The sequence below is a fragment of the Carya illinoinensis genome, chromosome 5 (genome assembly GCF_018687715.1).
Source record: "Carya illinoinensis cultivar Pawnee chromosome 5, C.illinoinensisPawnee_v1, whole genome shotgun sequence".
NCBI classification, from domain to species: Eukaryota; Viridiplantae; Streptophyta; class Magnoliopsida; order Fagales; family Juglandaceae; genus Carya; species Carya illinoinensis.
The window spans coordinates 20463067-20481391 of NC_056756.1; the positions used below are offsets into that span (position 1 = coordinate 20463067).

The 18325-nt window shown below is 34.8% G+C and overlaps 2 protein-coding genes and 1 long non-coding RNA gene across 4 annotated transcripts; all 3 read right to left on the reverse strand.

Moving 5' to 3' along the window:
• Positions 1 to 323: 323 nt before the first annotated feature.
• LOC122310873 (protein NUCLEAR FUSION DEFECTIVE 6, mitochondrial) lies at positions 324 to 4446 on the reverse strand. Its single transcript, XM_043125097.1, has 3 exons — positions 4244 to 4446; positions 3530 to 3651; positions 324 to 622 (listed from the first exon to the last, which is right to left on the reverse strand). Exons 1-3 carry the CDS (start codon positions 4384 to 4386, stop codon positions 603 to 605), a joined length of 285 nt encoding a protein of 94 aa, XP_042981031.1. The 5' UTR covers positions 4387 to 4446; the 3' UTR covers positions 324 to 602.
• Positions 4447 to 7638: 3192 nt separating this feature from the next.
• On the reverse strand, positions 7639 to 8867 carry LOC122308809. Of its 2 annotated transcripts, XR_006242248.1 has the most exons (3): positions 8520 to 8867; positions 8331 to 8395; positions 7639 to 8189 (listed from the first exon to the last, which is right to left on the reverse strand). It is a non-coding gene; the product is annotated as an uncharacterized LOC122308809 (long non-coding RNA). The 2 variants fall into 2 exon arrangements; XR_006242247.1 differs by having other exon boundaries at positions 8331 to 8867.
• A 3236-nt stretch (positions 8868 to 12103) lies between these two features.
• On the reverse strand, positions 12104 to 14641 carry LOC122311199 (polygalacturonase 1 beta-like protein 3). Its single transcript, XM_043125639.1, has 2 exons — positions 14302 to 14641; positions 12104 to 14180 (listed from the first exon to the last, which is right to left on the reverse strand). Exons 1-2 carry the CDS (start codon positions 14341 to 14343, stop codon positions 12363 to 12365), a joined length of 1860 nt encoding a protein of 619 aa, XP_042981573.1. The 5' UTR covers positions 14344 to 14641; the 3' UTR covers positions 12104 to 12362.
• Positions 14642 to 18325: the final 3684 nt, after the last annotated feature.

Here is an 18325-nt window from a genome sequence, read left to right on the forward strand (position 1 = left end):
GAAAAGAAAGCGCAAGGAAACTGCTTTGAGGTTAAAAAGCTACTATTCTAGTCGTCGTGAATCATAAGAGCTTTCATTATTCTTCTTTACTATTCTAGAAATAATTCGCCAATTATGATAAACACAAAACTTGGCAAATAGCAGAGTTTCTCACCGGGAGAGACCCATCTCTTTTCAGAACTCGTTCGATTTGGCACATAAGAATTTTTTCTTAATCTTAAAATTTTCATCTCATTATTACAACTTTTACAAATTCATATACAAAATATAATAAATAATTCAAATTTTTCTTAACTTTTTTAAATCCTAAAACAATAATAATATTAAAATAATATTTTAATAGTTCATCTTAAAATTCAAAATTCTCATCTCAAAATTCTCTACTACCAAACCGAACCTAAATCAGAAGGTGGCGAAGGTGATCACCACCATCATTACACTTCAAAAAAAGAAAACAAAAAACAACAAAAACGAAGAAAGAGATAACCATCTTGCTCTGACGATGAATCTAGTGCAACCACAATTAGAAACATGGATTGAAATAAAATCCGATGCGAGTGTTTATCTGGCTGGTTACTTAGAACAGGAACTCATTGGCCATGTTATAGAGGCGTTGCAAATCCTGCCAGGACAACAAAAAGTAGGTCAATTCCGTTACTAAGACTAAAATAACAAAGACTTAAGGAGAAATTACTGTTTCGTATGGCTCTAGGCCCATCAAATATTTCTAATATAAACTACCTGCAGAAATCTATAATGGTAATCAGAAATCCAAGAATAATGTCAAGATGGAAAACATAAAATAAATTTACAACATGGTTCATGCAGCCACAAAGGGTATGTATCATACATACATACATACATGCCAATATATGTGCCTCCGTCACGGCCACAGACAAGACCGACAGGCTCTGGCGACTCCATTGAGGGGCCTCCGAAGTCAGTCCTCCTCCGGCGATCAGGATTTTGATCTGCATTTTTTTGTATAACATCTTTTTCCTTAAGATGACAAAGCATGATCTTGTGATTTGGGATCAGATGATGACGACACTCGATGTGGATTCGTTTCAATTGGAAGGTGAGAAGTGGTTGAAGGTGGAATAAAAAACTTTCGTTTTTACGAAAGAGGGAGGAAATTTTTCATATCTCTAAACATAGTAAAAGGATGGCTAAGTTCATATGTCTAGGTGGCACGGCAGAAGGAAAGGGTAAGGCACTTGTAGGAGACAAAGGCTGTCAGGTGACATTGGGAGAAGTTGAGGGGGTTTTGTGGGCTGTCAAAGCTCAATTGACAGGAGTTATGAAGAATGTGAGAGATCTAATGATTAAAGTGAATAAGGGGTTGGACCTAGTCGTGGGTTTCGATGGTGGGTCGAAAATGGATAAGGGGGGCGAGGGGTAGATCCTACAGGTTTGAAGGCCTCAAGTGGGCCGGCAAAGAGCGTTTCAACATCGTCACAGATAGGGTCATTGGACGCCGGCATCATTGTCCACGTCGGTGTCACTCAAGACATCGATAGCTTGTCGTCTATGCCTCTTGAGGGAGCAAAAGGCCCTCAATCACCAGTTGCAAATGGGGTTGGTACTTTTTTCCAGGAGTCACTTTCAGTTGAAGATAGGGAGTCCCTCTAGGGTCTTGAGTACTTTGGAAGAAACAGACGAGCCTCTTTTAGAATATGAAAATGGGGTAACAGAAGGTAGTGCTTCCCCTACCAATTCTATGCCTCCTGAGGGAGCACATACAAGCAATGTACTCGTCAATGGAAGGGAGGAACCTTTAATGGTGACAGAAACAATGGACAGCAAACCATATAGCTGTTGAGGAGGTTCAGGATTTGAATGCAGGATATGGCGACGAGGAAATTATGGGTTTGTTGTTGGTACCTTGTGAGGAGGAATGTCTAGAGTCGAGAGTGTAGTTGGGTACTGTGTCTTGGGATAATGTTATTCTCCTAGTTTCTCTTCCTCTGATAAAGGATATGGCAGGTTCACCATCGGATTAGGTTATGCATAAAATTAACGAAATTCAGCATATCGTGGGGCTTTCACATGGAAGATGTGAAGACCAATTTAAAGCACTACTCACTGCGATTGAGGTGAGCCACACGCTTGAAATCAAATCAAGTTTTAAGAAAAGCAAGGAGTTAAAGCGTCTTTATCGGGCAATCAACTAAGGCGCTAAGGGTGGTAGCTGACTAAAGGGATGGCATTGTGAAGATGTTCTCACAGTGGGAGTTTTGAGTAGAGTATTAGTTTTATGGAAAACAAGGGGTTGGGCTTGGGGTTGGGGAGGTGTGTTCCATTCCAATTCAGGCTTAGTGTATTTTGGGTAGTTTTTCACATGCTTTTTGGGTCATTAGAGGCTCTCTAGTATGGCCTAGGTGTTGTCATGTATACGTCCAGTGTATTTGGTTACTACTATTCATATATATAATTTTTTTTTTTTTTTAATATCAGGAAACCTCTCCAAGATAGGGCCCTTCAGACCCATCCCTGCAGAGTAAACTTCGGTCCCGTGCACCGGGGGTTTACTCTAAAAATATATATATAAAGAACATAACTGTCTCCTTATGCTTCTATCGCCAGTTCTCGCATACCACCTTGTCTCGCAGCATAATACCTATCCACTTGCTTTTGGCAAAAGGATTCGGTTCAACACAAAACACGTTTCAAGATGAAAGGTCTACACAAAGTGTTCTTTCCCACTCTCAAAAATGAAATAATACAATAAGCTATCACCATCCACAAGCCATTTTCTTGGTACTAAAAATTATTTACAATGTCTTCACAGCAAAACTGAAAGAACAAGAGCAAAGGAAAAAAGTTTGAGGATTAATTTACAGCTGTAATCCAAAAATTATATATGCACAGTAAAATATATTTCACTCATATAAAAGAAGGGTCCACTTTTTAGGTGATGTCTATAAGATCCAGTTATCTTCAGATTGAACCACTATAAAATAAGCATGAAGGATCCAACTCAACTCCTATCAACTTTGCACCTAAAGGTTAGAAATCTAAAGACTCTGCAGATTCATGTCAATGCTCCCTGGCACCCTCATTAGAAGAACAGACAACATGTCCAACACATCCTCCTTTTTTTGTGATCATCATGCATATCAACAAGGCAAAATAAAAATTTCCATTTGTATTAAACAAGGGTCCTCTTTTTAGGTGATGTCTATAAGATCCAGTTATCTTCAGATTGAACCACAATAAACTCAGCATGAAACATCCAACTCAACTCCTAGCAAACTTTGTGAACAAAAAGACATACACTTCATGCCTAAAGGATATAAATCCAAAAGGTCCACTCTGCAGATTCATGTCAAACACATCCTCCTTTTTTTTGGTAATCAAAACCATTATCATCCATATCAACCTGGTAAAATACAATTTCCATGGTACCAAATCAGCAGCTAGTTCGCTGACCATTTTCTATAAAGCAACTACATTAAGAGAGTAAAAACAGAGGAAAGACTTGAGAGCACAAAAATAAAATATATAGAAAATTCTCGACCATCTATACCTTCCGATAGACACCCCCAATTGTGATTGTGCAAAGACAGCAACGAAGTGAATAAGGCAGAAGCAGTAACGCTGTGCAACGGCATCAAAGACTGCTGCATACCAGTCAACTCCACAGGAAGCCTAAACGGCAACATTAAACTTCTTCTAAGGCTTACAATATAACGTATTCAAGATCATAAAGAGGCAGCCAAAGTATATTAGCAAGTTCCACGTCCATGGTTATCTAATTAAATACTTGAAAAGTAAGGATTCCTAAACAGAATCAAATAAGATACCACAAAAAGAGACTTTGGATGAGCCGGGGGGGAAGAACCTTTGGATGCAAGAGATCGGTTAAACAGGATATCTCGAATGGAAATATCAGGAATATCGTGACAAGAGTAACCCCAGGAGAACCACTTCAAACCCAGAAGAAAACTTTTTTTGGGGGGTGGGGGGCAGAGTCCCGCAAAAACCTTAATGCGCCGTTTGGTGGCGAAGACGAAGAAATATAATAATGAAACTGATATATCAGTTGTCAAACGTTTATTGCCCACTACATTACAGCAAAACTTGGCCGGGTTTCTTAGTCAATTTCAAATAAAGAAACGAAATAAGAACACAAAATCCACTCTTTTCATCATTTTCACAAACGAAACGAGTTGCAAGTTTTATTATACATTTCACTTTCTAGGGAGCTATCAAATGGGTACAAAAATGGCAAAAGCGTAACCTGGATAATACGCGCTTCTGAGCAGCGAGTCCTCCAGTCAACTTGGAAGCTTTCGCAGCCAAAGGTGATGAAGTACGGCTTAGCAGGGCTTTGGCAGAAGCGGAAGAGATTAGTAGGGTTCTTCTCGCACAGTTAGCCGCCATTGCCCTTCTCTGCTCTACCCGAAGCCGCTCTCAGACTCGGTGTTCGAATTGCAATCGCCCAGGGTAAGAGGGTTTGTGGACTGGGTCTAAGTAAAAATGGGCCTAGATTTCGTTCTTTTGGGTTGGTCCTGTGGGGAGTAAGATTACAAAAAGAAATTTGGGCCTGTTATGGTCAATTTTTTAAATCAAATGGGCTTGGTGGAGGAAAGATTCATCCATGGCTTTCTACAGGGCGGATGTTGAGATTTGGAGGAAAATGAATTTGTCATTTTTAGAAACGAATAATTTTTTATTTAAATCTCTTCATATCGCACACCATCCATGTGGCTGCTGGATTAATTGTGACATAATTAGAAGCCTCTTATGCATGAATTATGGGCACTTGTAACCTCACACGGAAATAAATTTAGAACCAAAAAAGTTCAAAATTTAGAACTTTTTACATGTCTGATTGGCATGACCCAACTAAAAAGTTAGTCTTTTATAAGCACAAATTACTAAGGTGACAGTTTGTGTTCAGGAGTCATGTTTATGTTGTGTCAACCAAAATCTAACCCGTTAAGATAAATGGATCAAACCTTTAAATCCTAACACGACCCACCCATTATGGATCGTGTTATGTCATTCGGTTTAAGCCATTTAATAATTAATTATAAATTGATTAATACTACACTATTCATTTCAACATATTTTATATAAATTAGTTGAAATAATCCATATAACCGATTTGACTTTATTAACATAATTTTAGATAAAAATTTAAAATATATATTTATTAATTGTAGTCTATATTTATTAGTAACTACAATATCTAAAAAACAATAAGATTACCTATTAACAAAAAATGTCAATAATTTTAAATTTTAACCTACAATAAAAACAATATTACAAATCTAATAATAATAAAATTATAATTTTGAAATAAAACTTTAAATGAGTTATTTCAAGTTGATTTCGAATTAAGTGGATTGTTCTGTTTATTAATTTTCTTTTAATGGGGTAACCCTTTTTAACTGAAAATCCTTTATATCAAACTCAAGTTTACTAATTTTATGTTGTGTTCACATTAGCTTAATGAGTCGTGTCCATATTACAATCCTATAAAATGCCACCTAGGTGTCATACTCTTCCATAGGCACGTTTTCTACGACATTTTGGGAAATAGACTGCAAATAGTCAGTGTTTGAAACTTTGAAAAGCAGAGCCCCGATTATATACTTGTCAGGCCACGGTCTGTTGGGACGATCGTGAGCGCATGCAGGGAAAAAAGAATATTGTGTTTGAGAGCCAGTGAACATGATACATATATGATAATGCAAAGAATGTGCACTTTAATCGGGACATAGACGTGTCATACATGAGGTCGATGATAATGAAGAAAAAGGCCATAAAATGTGTTGGCTTATGTCGAGCATTGAAGCTAGCAAGGATAAGGACACCACGCGGGCCGCGTATTGCTTTTGCAATTACAAAAGGCATATGCAATAATTGTAGATCTTGACCATGCATTATATCATATATGCCTTGAAATTTCAAATGGCAATCAGGAGGAGAGCATGTCAGGCGCCACAACTGGTGGCCAATGACAAAACCAATTAAACTAGGGTAGGTTGGTTTTTGTCAAACAAAAGACGTACGGCACCATCTGTAGTACTGTACTGGTATATACCATTCTTGTTTGGACATTATTTTAACCCTGCTGTGATCGGGATCGGGACAACTTGTTTGGATTGGAACAAGCTGGCTAGAGACTGAGATCAATCGAGAAATTAATGTAAAGACCGGAATTGCTTTCGAATTAGTATAAAAACCTGGTTTATGGAAAATGAACTAATGTGCTGTGCAGATGTCTATCTGTTTACGCGCATCTGCATGCTCTACGAACGGGCCCATATTAATGACATAATTCGGAGCGCACAGCTAGCTCATGACTCCGTAGTGTGTTTTTTTCAAATACGACCACTGTATGGAACAGATACATGTCGAAACTTATATATATTTCTGGTTTTGCAGCATATAATATTATATATATATGCTGGCATGGGATTGAGAAATAATGCTACCCCAGTTTCTGCGATTTGATCATTGTTGTGTGGCTTTTCTTGAAACTTCGACAGCCTCTTTTAATATAGTTTTATTAAAGAAAGATTAACATTATCATTTGTAGTTGGAGGGGATGTTGGTCGTTGGAGTTCGTAATAGACGTCACCCATGACACATCATAAAAAACAACTATATATATATACAGATATATACACACTTACATAAATACATACATGTATACGTATTTATCATGCCAAGCTAACTATCAGGACAAGAGTTATGGGGAGTCTGGCACTTACATTGGTTCTGTACTGAGATTTACTTTTCTACCCTGAAACTGAATTATCATTTACAACTCTTAAGAACATTCACATTTAGTTTTTTATAATTTTCTCTAAATTTTAAGTAGAAATCACATTTTTTATAATTTTCTTCTAAATTTTACTCATCTTTAAAAAACTCCTACATTTCATTCCATATCATTTTTATTCTATTAAAATAATCTTTTTCTATTATTTTTATTATTATTTCTTTTATTTTATTTCTACATCTTTAACTATATTCCCTATAATATATATATATATATATAAACTGATTTAGTGGTTGAATAGTAACTCTCAAAATATAAGTAGTCATTGTTTACGTCATAAACTTATACCTTAAAATAGGGAATTGAATGGAGTACTTATTTTGTTTAAGTTGATTTCTTAAAATTTTAGAAATCTGGGGAGTATAGGGAACCGGTAGGATTGCTCTTACACGGGGGAGTTCATGGTCTTCCCCAACTCTAATGTTGCAGGGGTTATGACATTTCCTGTCCCCCCAGAAATGTACACTGCAAGAGCAGTCTGCATCAGATATATGGAGCTTTAAATTTATTTCAGGCCAGATAATGTTCTGAAAAACATAAGAGAAAGGATATTGTGGGGGAGATCTGTTTATTTAACCCAAGTCACCACCAGATATTAACGTGCAAATCAACAGAACGTGCTGTTGGGGAAAAAAAGTGAAGTTTTGTCGAAGTACTGGTCTTGGGCTTTCCATTGATTGGTTCTGAATCTCGTTTACTATAAGATACCACATTCAAAGAACTTGATTAACAGGGCAAAAAAAGAGATAACAACTGCCGGAATTCTCAAATCTGGATGGAGACTTGAAAAAATGAAAGAAAAAACTGACAACTGATACTGCGGTAGTCTGCAAGAATAGTGCTGTAATCTTGTGGCAGAGTTCGCATTTTATATATGAATGGTTTTGCATCATTTGAATGTTAACAATTATAATGGAAAATATTTAGAATTGTGTACATATATCTTCAACTTTTGTCGATCACAGGACTGAAGTTCATCATTATCTGTTGGTTGCAGTTTCATGAGATTGTCCTTCGCTGGAGATGATAAGGTATTGTCTGAAGGAACTGGGCTTGTGTCTTCAATTATGCCTCGATAAAAACAAAAGAGGACAACAATGGCCAACAGCAAAATTTAAAAATCTGTACTATATATTTATGAGCCAACAAAAACGTCTGTTGAGTTCATGCTGCTCTTTACGTTCGTCATTGATTATGATTCAAATGTTGGGAAGGTTGGGAAAGGAAATGCTGAGCTACCTAAGAATGGGACCTCTTTTATGGCTCCCTGGCTACCCAGTTAATGGCAAAGGACGCTATTGCTTGGAACATGTCTATACAAGATATAGTTGGTTGAGAGAATCCCCGATTCTTCGCCTCTTAAGCTCCCACTTCAGAGCCTTGTTTCGCGCTGTAATAAAAACTGAAAAACTAGGTAAAAACGACAATTTGTTTAGGCATTATCCAAGTTAAAGCTTACTTTAAGCATTGTATCTGCCAGTAATCGGTTACAAACTTCCAATAAAAAGGGATTTGGAGAAGTGGAAATCACCTTTTACATGGCTTCCATTGATGGGGCACTTCTTGAAAATAATGCATCACTAATCCTAAATAAAACTGCATGAATCAAGTTAAAAGTTAAAACTGTAAAAGAGAGTTACAAAAACAATGAGTTTGCTGGACACTTGTTAGACTGGGAGTTTTTCCAATTGATATGAAAAATAAACTGCAGCAACAACACCTTTTTATTGTTATTTGTAGCAACCGAAACCAATTTCATTGACTGGCTGGATAAGACAAAATTTGTGCTGCAGTTTCTGAGAAAAGCCTTCTGTCCCGAAGACTTGATAGACTTGAAGAATAAGTTCTCAAATAAAAAAAATTAAAAAAAAAAAAAATGAAGGTGAGGGGGAAAAAAAACCTGATGTCGTAGATCTCGAAAGCAGAGGGCATGCCTCTGCCCTCCTCTTTTATTTCTTTCTCTAACCCATGACTGATATAACATTAAACGTTACATCCGCATTTAACCATTAATTTGCTGCTGCATCATGATGTCTTTCCTGTTTTTTTTATCTATTCAATACCGAAATCCACGAATGGTCCAACCAGTAACACAAACAAATACAGAGAAACGGGTGGAGAGTTCGGTAGAAAAAAAAAAAAACAAATCGAGGATCTTGATGAGAGACAAAGCATGACTACTGTAGTCTACAGGTTATTGGTACCGAATAATCAAGTTTGTTTTAAGTTTTCAGCTGGCGGAACCGCATAAATAATCTTACTACAAGGAGTCGAGGACAATGAGCTATTGCAATATTTAAACAGTTAAAATAGTACAGCTTTGCATAAATTGCATTCAATGCTGAGTACTCAATGATCCCCTAAAGTATGGGATACGTTGTCCTACACTCCCAAGAGGACAATGCGTGCACACAAAGTGGCCCTCACCGGGATTAAAACTATTACCTTCGTGGTCAACACTATCTTTGTAACAAGTGAATTCAAGGCATTATCTGCTGATAAGAGCTTATAATAATAGAGTGAAATAAAAGCATTGATGGGATTCTCTCATTGAAATTTGAAGCCATATATGGGGTCCCTAACTTAATCTAACCTATGAAAAACATAGAATACTAGAGTTGTTGGGTGTTGATTCTTGGTGCAAATAATGTATTCCCCACTCACAACAAGTGGGTCACATTTACTTAATAGAATGGATAATACTTTATAAATTCATTTCCAAAATTGCTGTTCTTACTTCTTGGTTTTTGATTCTGTCTCTAAGATGCCAAAATCATACCCAAATGGCCCCCCACAACATATGGATGATAACAAATCAAAAGAAAAACTTTTTACTTTTTTAATGTTTTGTAATCCTCAATAACCATGATGGTTTTTAGAATAATATTGTCACGTTCAGCTTAATTTGGGTGAGAAGTACTACTATGTCAATAAAAAGATTTTATAAAAATAAATTTACAAATTAACATATGATACTACTTTAAATCTATTTTACAATAAAAGTAAATTTACGGTCTAACATATCATATTAAGTTACGTCTATTTATGAATACTGAAAGTGTTTGGATAGTAAAAATATCTCATCTCATCTCATCATTACAATTTTTTAAAATTTTAAATAATAATATTAAAAAATAATATTATAATAATATTTTATTCAATTTTTAATTTTTATTTCAACTCAATCCATTATCCAAACGGTAACTAAAAAATTTTGTTACCGTTGGTTGCAAATGAGTAGACATGAACCGAGTAAAAGTGCATGTTGGCTCTTTCCTTTCTTCCTTTTATTTGTTTATTTTGAAATCGAAATGGAGCCTTTTTTTTAATTTCATTGGAGTATTTCCACATGGGAACTAAACACGCTGCTGGAAACCAACTTTAGAGTGGGTGGTGTAAATGATGATGACACGATCAGTTTTAATAATATGATCTATTTTGGCCTTTGTGATCATTATAACGACTCCATTCTTTTGACATTTCCATTATTTAAACACCATAAAGTATTATTATACTTCATTTAAAAAACAACAAATATCAGTCGATTAATGGACCAAATTACAATACAAAGTTGTAAAATGACCCTCTACCAACGAGTCATTAAAAAACATAACATTATATATATAAATATATATATAAAGTAAAGTTTTAGATCAAGATTAATGTTATTTATCATCTTTTCATTTTGTGACATAAACTAATTAAGAAATTATTTATTATTTGTAATTATTTAAAATCATATTAACAATCATTATTATTTATAAATTATTTATTATTTTTTTATTACTATTTATTAATTTTTTATTATTTATAAATAATCTTAAATTACGTTAATGTCAAGATATGATTTGATAGTAAGAAGAGAATTTTAAATTTTAAGATAAAATATTAAAATATTATATTTTAGTGTTATTATTGTTTTAAGATTTGAAAAAATTAAAAAAATTAAATTATTTATTATATTTTATATAAAAATTTATAAAAATTATAATAATAAAATAAAAATTTTAAATTTAATTTAAAAATTTCGAAGAGCCAAACCATACCAAAATCTAAACGTAACTATGTAATCGAGTGTGCACCGTCCCATGTTATTACCCACGCCTTGTGTCGGAATCTCTGTGCTTCTGTGTACGGATTGCAAGCATAATTTGCAGTCCTCATTTATTGCGTCTCACCAAAGGTTTTCAGGAAGAGAAACCATTTATATGGTTTACGGGATGAGAAATGATTCGTTTAGTCGATAAATGCAGTTTACGTCTAGTCGTTTTTATAATTTTTTTTATTTATTTTATACAGTCGACTGCATGTCAATTGTATTTACTGACTGCTTATAACAAAACCCATAATTTTTATTATAAACTCTATTATCTTTTAAAGGATTGAACAACATTTACTACTGTATAGTACTGTATTTATTATTATTTTAAAAAATATTTTTTTTAATATAAGACTCGTCTATTCTAAAAGGGCAGCATCAATCAATTCAAACCAAGTCCATCCAGCACCAAAAATAAACTAATCCCCAATACCAAGGGCCAACCTAAACCCTAAAACTTTTTTTGCATTATATAAATTAATAAAAAATTATATTTACAGTTGAGACTATAAATATTACATAATTATTTTAAGAAATTGAATAAATATAATATCTTTTTTTTAAATGACTACACAACAATTACACATTTTAAAATTGTATATAACATTACTTATAATTAATTATTTAATTAGTTGAGGCCCATTTTTAATATACTGCACACAAATTTTCCGTGGGTGGTACTCTTCAAACATATCAAAATCAACAAATGTACTTTGTTTTTGTAACCGAGTTGCAAATTATAAAACCCGTGGCATGTGATACAAAAGGATGTTACAAATCCAGGACAACACAAAGCTGTTTCGTTTGAGTGTACCATTTCACAATTAGGAAATTAAAATTAAAAAAAAAAAACGAAAAAAGAAAAATGCAATATGGTTATCTATCTTATCATTAAAAAAACCAAAAAACAACCCCCGTACCAACAACAGCTGTCTCAATAGCCTTTCCCCCATACAATACAAAACCACATTTTGGATGGTTCATTTGGACCACTTCATCCTTGTTCACATGATTTTGTTTACATGTAGAAGCATCCATTTTTTTGTTAGTTTTTTTAGTTGGCATTCCAAATATTCTCCGCGCTTTGAATCTCATCCTCTCTCTCTCTCTCTCTCTCTCTCTCATAAAATTAATTACATTATTCATGAATAAAGAGTTTCACATAAATGTTCGGGAAATACAAGGGTAAAGAGGAAATCGAAAGCTTAAAAAAAAAACATTTTGTTTTTTGGGTCTCCAATTATTTATTGGTAACCTTAGGAACATTTACCAAAACTCAAAATCATGTAGGCATATCTTCCAAATGTAAAGAGTAAACCATAGCGCATACCTTTCCTATCAAACCTGAACAGCCTTAACTTAGATATGGCTTAAATAAATCAACTTGGTATCTAAACGGCAGCTAAGCTTTCTAAGCCACCGATTCCCAACACACCAACTTCTCAATTCAAACTACAACTTTCTTTAATCTGCGACTGTCCAGGTCATGTCGTTCTCGAATATCCAGTGGCAAACCTCGATCCGTCCTGGACCCGAACCCAGAGCCAAGAAAGCTCCGTGACTCGGGCTCCAAGCTGAGGTGTCTATGTGACAGATGGCAACGCCATGATTAATCTTGGCCTTAGAACTCGGATCGTGTATGTCCGCTTCGTAGACCCGGACCTTTGGGACCGAGTGGCAGTAATAGAGTAAGTAAGGGAATAGGCTCTGGTGACAAGAGACCGATTGCGTGACTCTTCCACCGTTGATTCCTTTGACTGATCCGAGCATTATATTCTGCTTTGACCCTTTTACGTTCTCCGTAGTGCGAACGACGACGTTGCGACCCAGAACCGAGGTTGCGAAGTCGATCAAGTCCTCGGCCGAGCCCACGCACCGCTTCGTCTCGCCCTGGCTCGGAGCCCTCTCGCACTCGTTTAGCGAGTCCACAATCATGGTCTCCATACTGGAATTATCACCCGCGTGGAAAATCCGCTTCAGGTCCGAGATCTTCGATGTCGAGAACGGTAATTTTGACAAAATCGACCGGGGCAAAAACGACCTGTTGGGCATTTTATCCCTAATGTCCGGCATTGGCATCACTTTCCCCTTCTTCAGCATCGACTCGCGAAAGAATTTGCCCGGCTCCACCCATCTTTTTACGAGATTGCCACTAACCCCAGTTGTATTACTCTTCTCTGAGCTCACATTGGTGTACTTGGCAAATGCGACACCCTTTTTCGCGTATTCCTTGAAAGTAGTGTTCACGCCGTAGATCTTGAACCCGATGGATTTGTCGGCGCCCCGCCCGTACCCACTGAATTTGTCTGTGCCGATGTTGAAGGATTTGCCGTAATTGGCGAAATTGACCTTAGCCGAGTTCGTATCCTTGGCATAACTCTGGAACGAATCGTCACCCACATTGGCGTTCTCTCTGTAATTCGTGAAGGTATCGACGGCAAAATTACCTCCATCGGCATAGCTCTTGAAGTTGTTCTGCGGATTGTTCTGGTCGTTCCCGTAATTGATGAACGTATCGTTGGCAGCATTGCCCTTTTGTCCATAACCTGAGAATCCCGACCCGATTACATTTGAGCTCGTCCCGTAGCTGCTGAACTCGTTAACAGCCGCATTGCCGTTCTTCCCATAGCTGGCGAATTTCTGGTCACCAGCGTTTGCCTTTACACTGTATTCCTTGAATGACTGGCCCCGGCCATTGGAGTCGTCCGAATAGGAGCTGAACCGGAGGTTAGGAACGTTAACTGAGTCGGCGTACGTGGTGAACTGGCCCGAACCGCCAGTGGCCTCTGTGGCATAGCTGTTGAAACTCTCATCCACCACATTTCCGTTCGAGCCGTAATTGACGAAATTGTCCTTGTGGCCTGTCGAGTCTCGGCTGTACCGGCGGAAGGAGTCCACCGGGATGTTCTCGTCCTTGGAGTAATTCTTGAACGAGTCTGCTCCGCCGAGCCGATCGGAACCGTAATTAGTGAAGTTCCGGTTCGAGTACCTGGCAAAGCTCGAGTCTCTGTTGTGCTTCTCCAAACTCGGTGATAAATCGGAGAAGCAGAGCAGGTTCGCCGCGGCACAGAATGCCGGAAGGTGGGAGGAGAGATCGTTCTGCGCGGCGAGTTTGGAGAAACCAACCGAGTCCACCGCGCTCAATGGGGACGCCTTGGATAGCAGAAAGGCGGGCTTGGCCAGATCGTTTCGGATCTCTTTGGTCCAATAACGACTCAAATAGGCTTTAGGAGTAAATGGGTTCTCTCCGGAAACAGAACCGCCGGCACCGGCTGAGACAACCTGCATCGACAGAAAGCGAAGAAGACATGGGTGAGACAGAGAGGCATTGGGGAACAGAATACCAGACTTTCAAAAAAGATAAAGGGAAAAAGAAACACAGAGTGCGACTGAGAATACTTACAGTGAGGGAAATGAAAAAGATAAAGAGGAGGAGAGGAGTCATGGCGCTGAGTTTTTGGTGCAAATTGATTTTGTTGTATCTATAAAAAAAAAAAAACAAAAAAATGGGTTGAGAGGTGGTGGAGTGAGAATGTTGGTGGGTTTGTAGGGATGTAGTAGGCAGGGATTTATATTAGTGTGGAGAAAGAAAGGGCGAGTGTATGCGCGTCTGTGTGTGTCTGTGCGCTTTGGTTTTAATAAAGAGATGGGTCTCTCGGCTGCTGTTTCGGCTTTTTATGGTGCTTTTGAAGCTCAATGAGTCTGTCTACCATCGAAGACACACTTTCTTCTTCTTCTTCAAAACTTTAGTTTCCTATATTTTTTATTGTATTTAAAGAGATCTCAATCTCGTTGATTTGTAATTCAACCCGTACGTCACCATTTTATAATGAAAGAGCGAAATCGTGAATTCTCTAATTTCTACATAGATCTCTCGTCTCTTTATAAAAAAACAAGTCATTTATATATAATCAATACAGATACGCGTACGTGCTGCAAAAAGAAGATATATGATATGCAGAAAATAAGAGAAGCATGCCTACTTAGTATGCTACCTCCTTATTGTAATGTAGATTGACTAATTTAAAAAGAAAAATACGATGGATAATTTAATTTTTCTAAGGTGTAAAAAAGATAAATATAAGAGTAAAGATTAATACTGCCTAAAAGACCACCATGTAATAGGAACGATAGATTGTCTCTCCTTGGGAACTTTTTCTAAGAAAAAGTAAAAAGAAAAATATTCTAACTACAAAAAAATTACATTAAAGTAATCTCATAAATTGATATAATTTGATGTTATTCGTTAGATTATAAAATTATTTGTATTATAAAATAGATTTAACATATCAAATGAAGTAATGTCAAATTTTTAGATTATTTTGTGTAATTTCTTTATAGATTTAACAGTATATAACAGTACTATAAGGAAAATTTATATGTCTTTTGAGTACATAAATCATTTGTAAAAATAAATAAAACCGAATAAGAAATAGAAAATTACTATAAAATGGACAGTTCAATCCAACTTATTTCAATTCAACTCATTTCAACCAAATCATTAATGAGATCTCATTACTTTTTCAACTTCCTATAAAATAATTAAACTCATTTCAATCTATTTTATATATTTAAATACATATCTCAATATATATTTATATTTAAATATATCTTAATAAGACTCACAAAATATTACTATCCATAAATCAATTCAGGATCATTTAAGATCTTCTTATCATCCAAACGTAGGCTAAATAACAACACTTTATGATTTAAAAGATTGAAACTTACATAGCGTGAAAAGGCATAATTTTATTTAGAGTGTGGTGTATAATGCTATACAGGACACTCCTATCTTATTTAGTCATCCTATTAAGTAAGGTGTGATAAATTTATTGTTATTAAATGATAAAAAAATATGTAATAAATGTGTTATATTTTATTTAAAAAAATAGAATTGAGATAATAGTAAAATATATAAAATTTTCTTTAAAAAAAGAAAAGAGCGAAATAAAGAGTAAAATTTTTCAATATTAAATCACGAGAAACAAATGTTTATGTTCTATGGCATACGTCAGAAGTCCAAGGCTAGTTGCCCAGTCGGTGGAGTCCAAAAGGGTTCAGGCTGCAGAGTGAGGGAGACAGAGAGAGAGCTCTGACTCTTCTAGTAAAATTTTAAAATAATAATACTAAAGAAGAAAAAGAAAAAGTTTGGCAAAACAGAGTTAGAAGCACTACGATGCGTCCAACTCTTCAGAGCCGCGTTCGGAGTACGTGGCACTCACTGACTGGGTCAGACGTCGTTTTTCAATGTAGATTTCGACGCGTTTAGCCGCTAAAGTTTTTGTTTAGTAACTCGGAATCTTTTCGTGAATCCTCTTTCCCTTGCTTCCTTCCTTCCTTTCTTTCTTACTTTCTTTTTCCAACATGGGGATGCATTATTACACTGATTCAACGTAAGCTCCATCCGTTGGGGCAGCGACAAGGCTCGTGAATTGTGGCATTATTCGTTGTTAATTATTGTTTTTAGCATTATCAGGAATGTAAAAATTAAAAAACAAATTTATTTTAGACCATAATTTAAAGAAAAATAATATGTGTAGTTATGGTTGTATAAGTGTCGCATAGTTTTTTTTATAAAAAATAAATTAATATAAAATCTACATGAAAAAAAATTAACTTTTTAATCATAGATTTTACTTTTTTCAAAATAATTACGTGACATTTACATAATCCATAATTATATATATTATTACTCTAATATAAAATATCTACGAACTCTCTATCTCACCCTCATCATCTCCATCTTCAACCATTTGCAGATATATATCAGAGTCATCAATAATGTAACAACCATGCAACCTCGATCTCAAACATAAACTCTAATTTGAGTATCATTAGGTTATAATTATGGCTCTACTAAGAATGATATAGCTAGATTCAATTTTCAAAGTAGGTATGCGTGATAATATAACTGAAATGAGTGCTTCAGTTATAAAAGTATTTTTTACAAATAAATTTATAAAATAATATAATTTTATATATTACATTATATCTATTTTATTATTTTATAATAAAAATTATTTTATAATTTAACGTACGTCCTCAATCAATATTTATTTGTACGTTTATTTTCTTTTTTTTTTTTTTAATGAAATCCTTAATTCATGACTAAAATAGTTCTCTACAATGAATGTACTTGAGTAATCATAGAAGAAAAGTTCATCAATTTAGAGAACATGATACGTAGGATGGAGCTAAAATTCTCCATTTGGCTTTCTAAAGTCATCATGAAAACTTGTCTTACCTTAAAATATTTTGACCAAGATCACCTTGTTGCCAAAGGCGAGTACAGCACACATCTTCAATTCATGACAATTAAACATCGATCAACTTCTCATTCTGTATCGAATTTCTTTATAATTTGATGATACCACGTACGTTTCCAATATTACGTGAACTCTAGCCATTGATGAATATGTGATTAAATAGAAAATGTTTTTTTTTTTTTTTAAAAAAAAGAAGAAGAAGATTGTGGGTAGATGAAGAGAACTTGATTAACATGATCATATACGTGATGATCTTCAGATGCTTAATTAATTGATATATAGTCACTAGTCATGCATTAAAGTGGGATACACGTGCAAGCAGCACATGTGTACGTACAGATGGCCAAAAAGTAGAGAACTAGTTCAAATAACTTTTTTCTTATCGGTAGAATTTAGGACAGACAAGAGTTGACAAACGATGGCTCCATTTAAATAGTTTATAGAACATGACAGTACCTGTTTGATTAACTAAAATTAAAAATTTTATTTTAATTTATTATTATTTTTTTATTTTTATATAAAATATAATAAATAATTTAATTTTTATAAATTTTAATATAAAATTAATATTTAAAAATTATATTATAATAATATTTTATTTATTATTATTTAAAATATCTTATTTCATCTGAGTAACTAAACGAAATCTTTGATTATTTTTTTGTTTTTATTTTTTCTTTTTCATAGGACAACATTGAATGAGGTAAATCGCAGTGTATGTTGTCCCTTGATAATGACCAAAATGTTACATTCGTAATCCAAAAAGAAAATGGTATTTGTAGTTACAGTTATGTAAGTATTGTATAGTTTTTTTTAAAAAAATAAATTAATAGGAGATTCACATAAAAAAATTAATTTTTTAATCATAAATCTTATTCTTTTTTAAAATAATTATCCAATATTTATACACTTTACAACTATATATAGTATTACTCAATTCAAAATAATACCCATTTTTTAAGAAAATTCTTGCCGATTTGACAACTTTTTTTTTTTTAAAAAAAAAAAAAAACACTCATGAATTCCTCCTAAATAAATATATTAATTTACTATTTTAACATGATTTCTTTTTCTCTAAAATATGGGGTTTGCCTCACTCTATAGTACAAAATGATCGAGATGATCGTTACCACCCTTAATTTTTCTCACATTCTAGAA

Coding starts and splice junctions, on each gene's coding strand:
- LOC122310873 (XM_043125097.1), bottom strand. CDS start 4,386: ATGGCGGCTAACTGTGCGAGAAGAACCCTACTAATCTCTTCCGCTTCT. Junction 3,652..4,243: donor CAGAAGCGCGTATTATCCAG/GTTACGCTTTTG, acceptor GTTGCCGTTTAG/GCTTCCTGTGGAGTTGACTG. Junction 623..3,529: donor TTGGGGGTGTCTATCGGAAG/GTATAGATGGTC, acceptor TTGTCCTGGCAG/GATTTGCAACGCCTCTATAA.
- LOC122311199 (XM_043125639.1), bottom strand. CDS start 14,343: ATGACTCCTCTCCTCCTCTTTATCTTTTTCATTTCCCTCACT. Junction 14,181..14,301: donor TCTTTTTCATTTCCCTCACT/GTAAGTATTCTC, acceptor CTGTCGATGCAG/GTTGTCTCAGCCGGTGCCGG.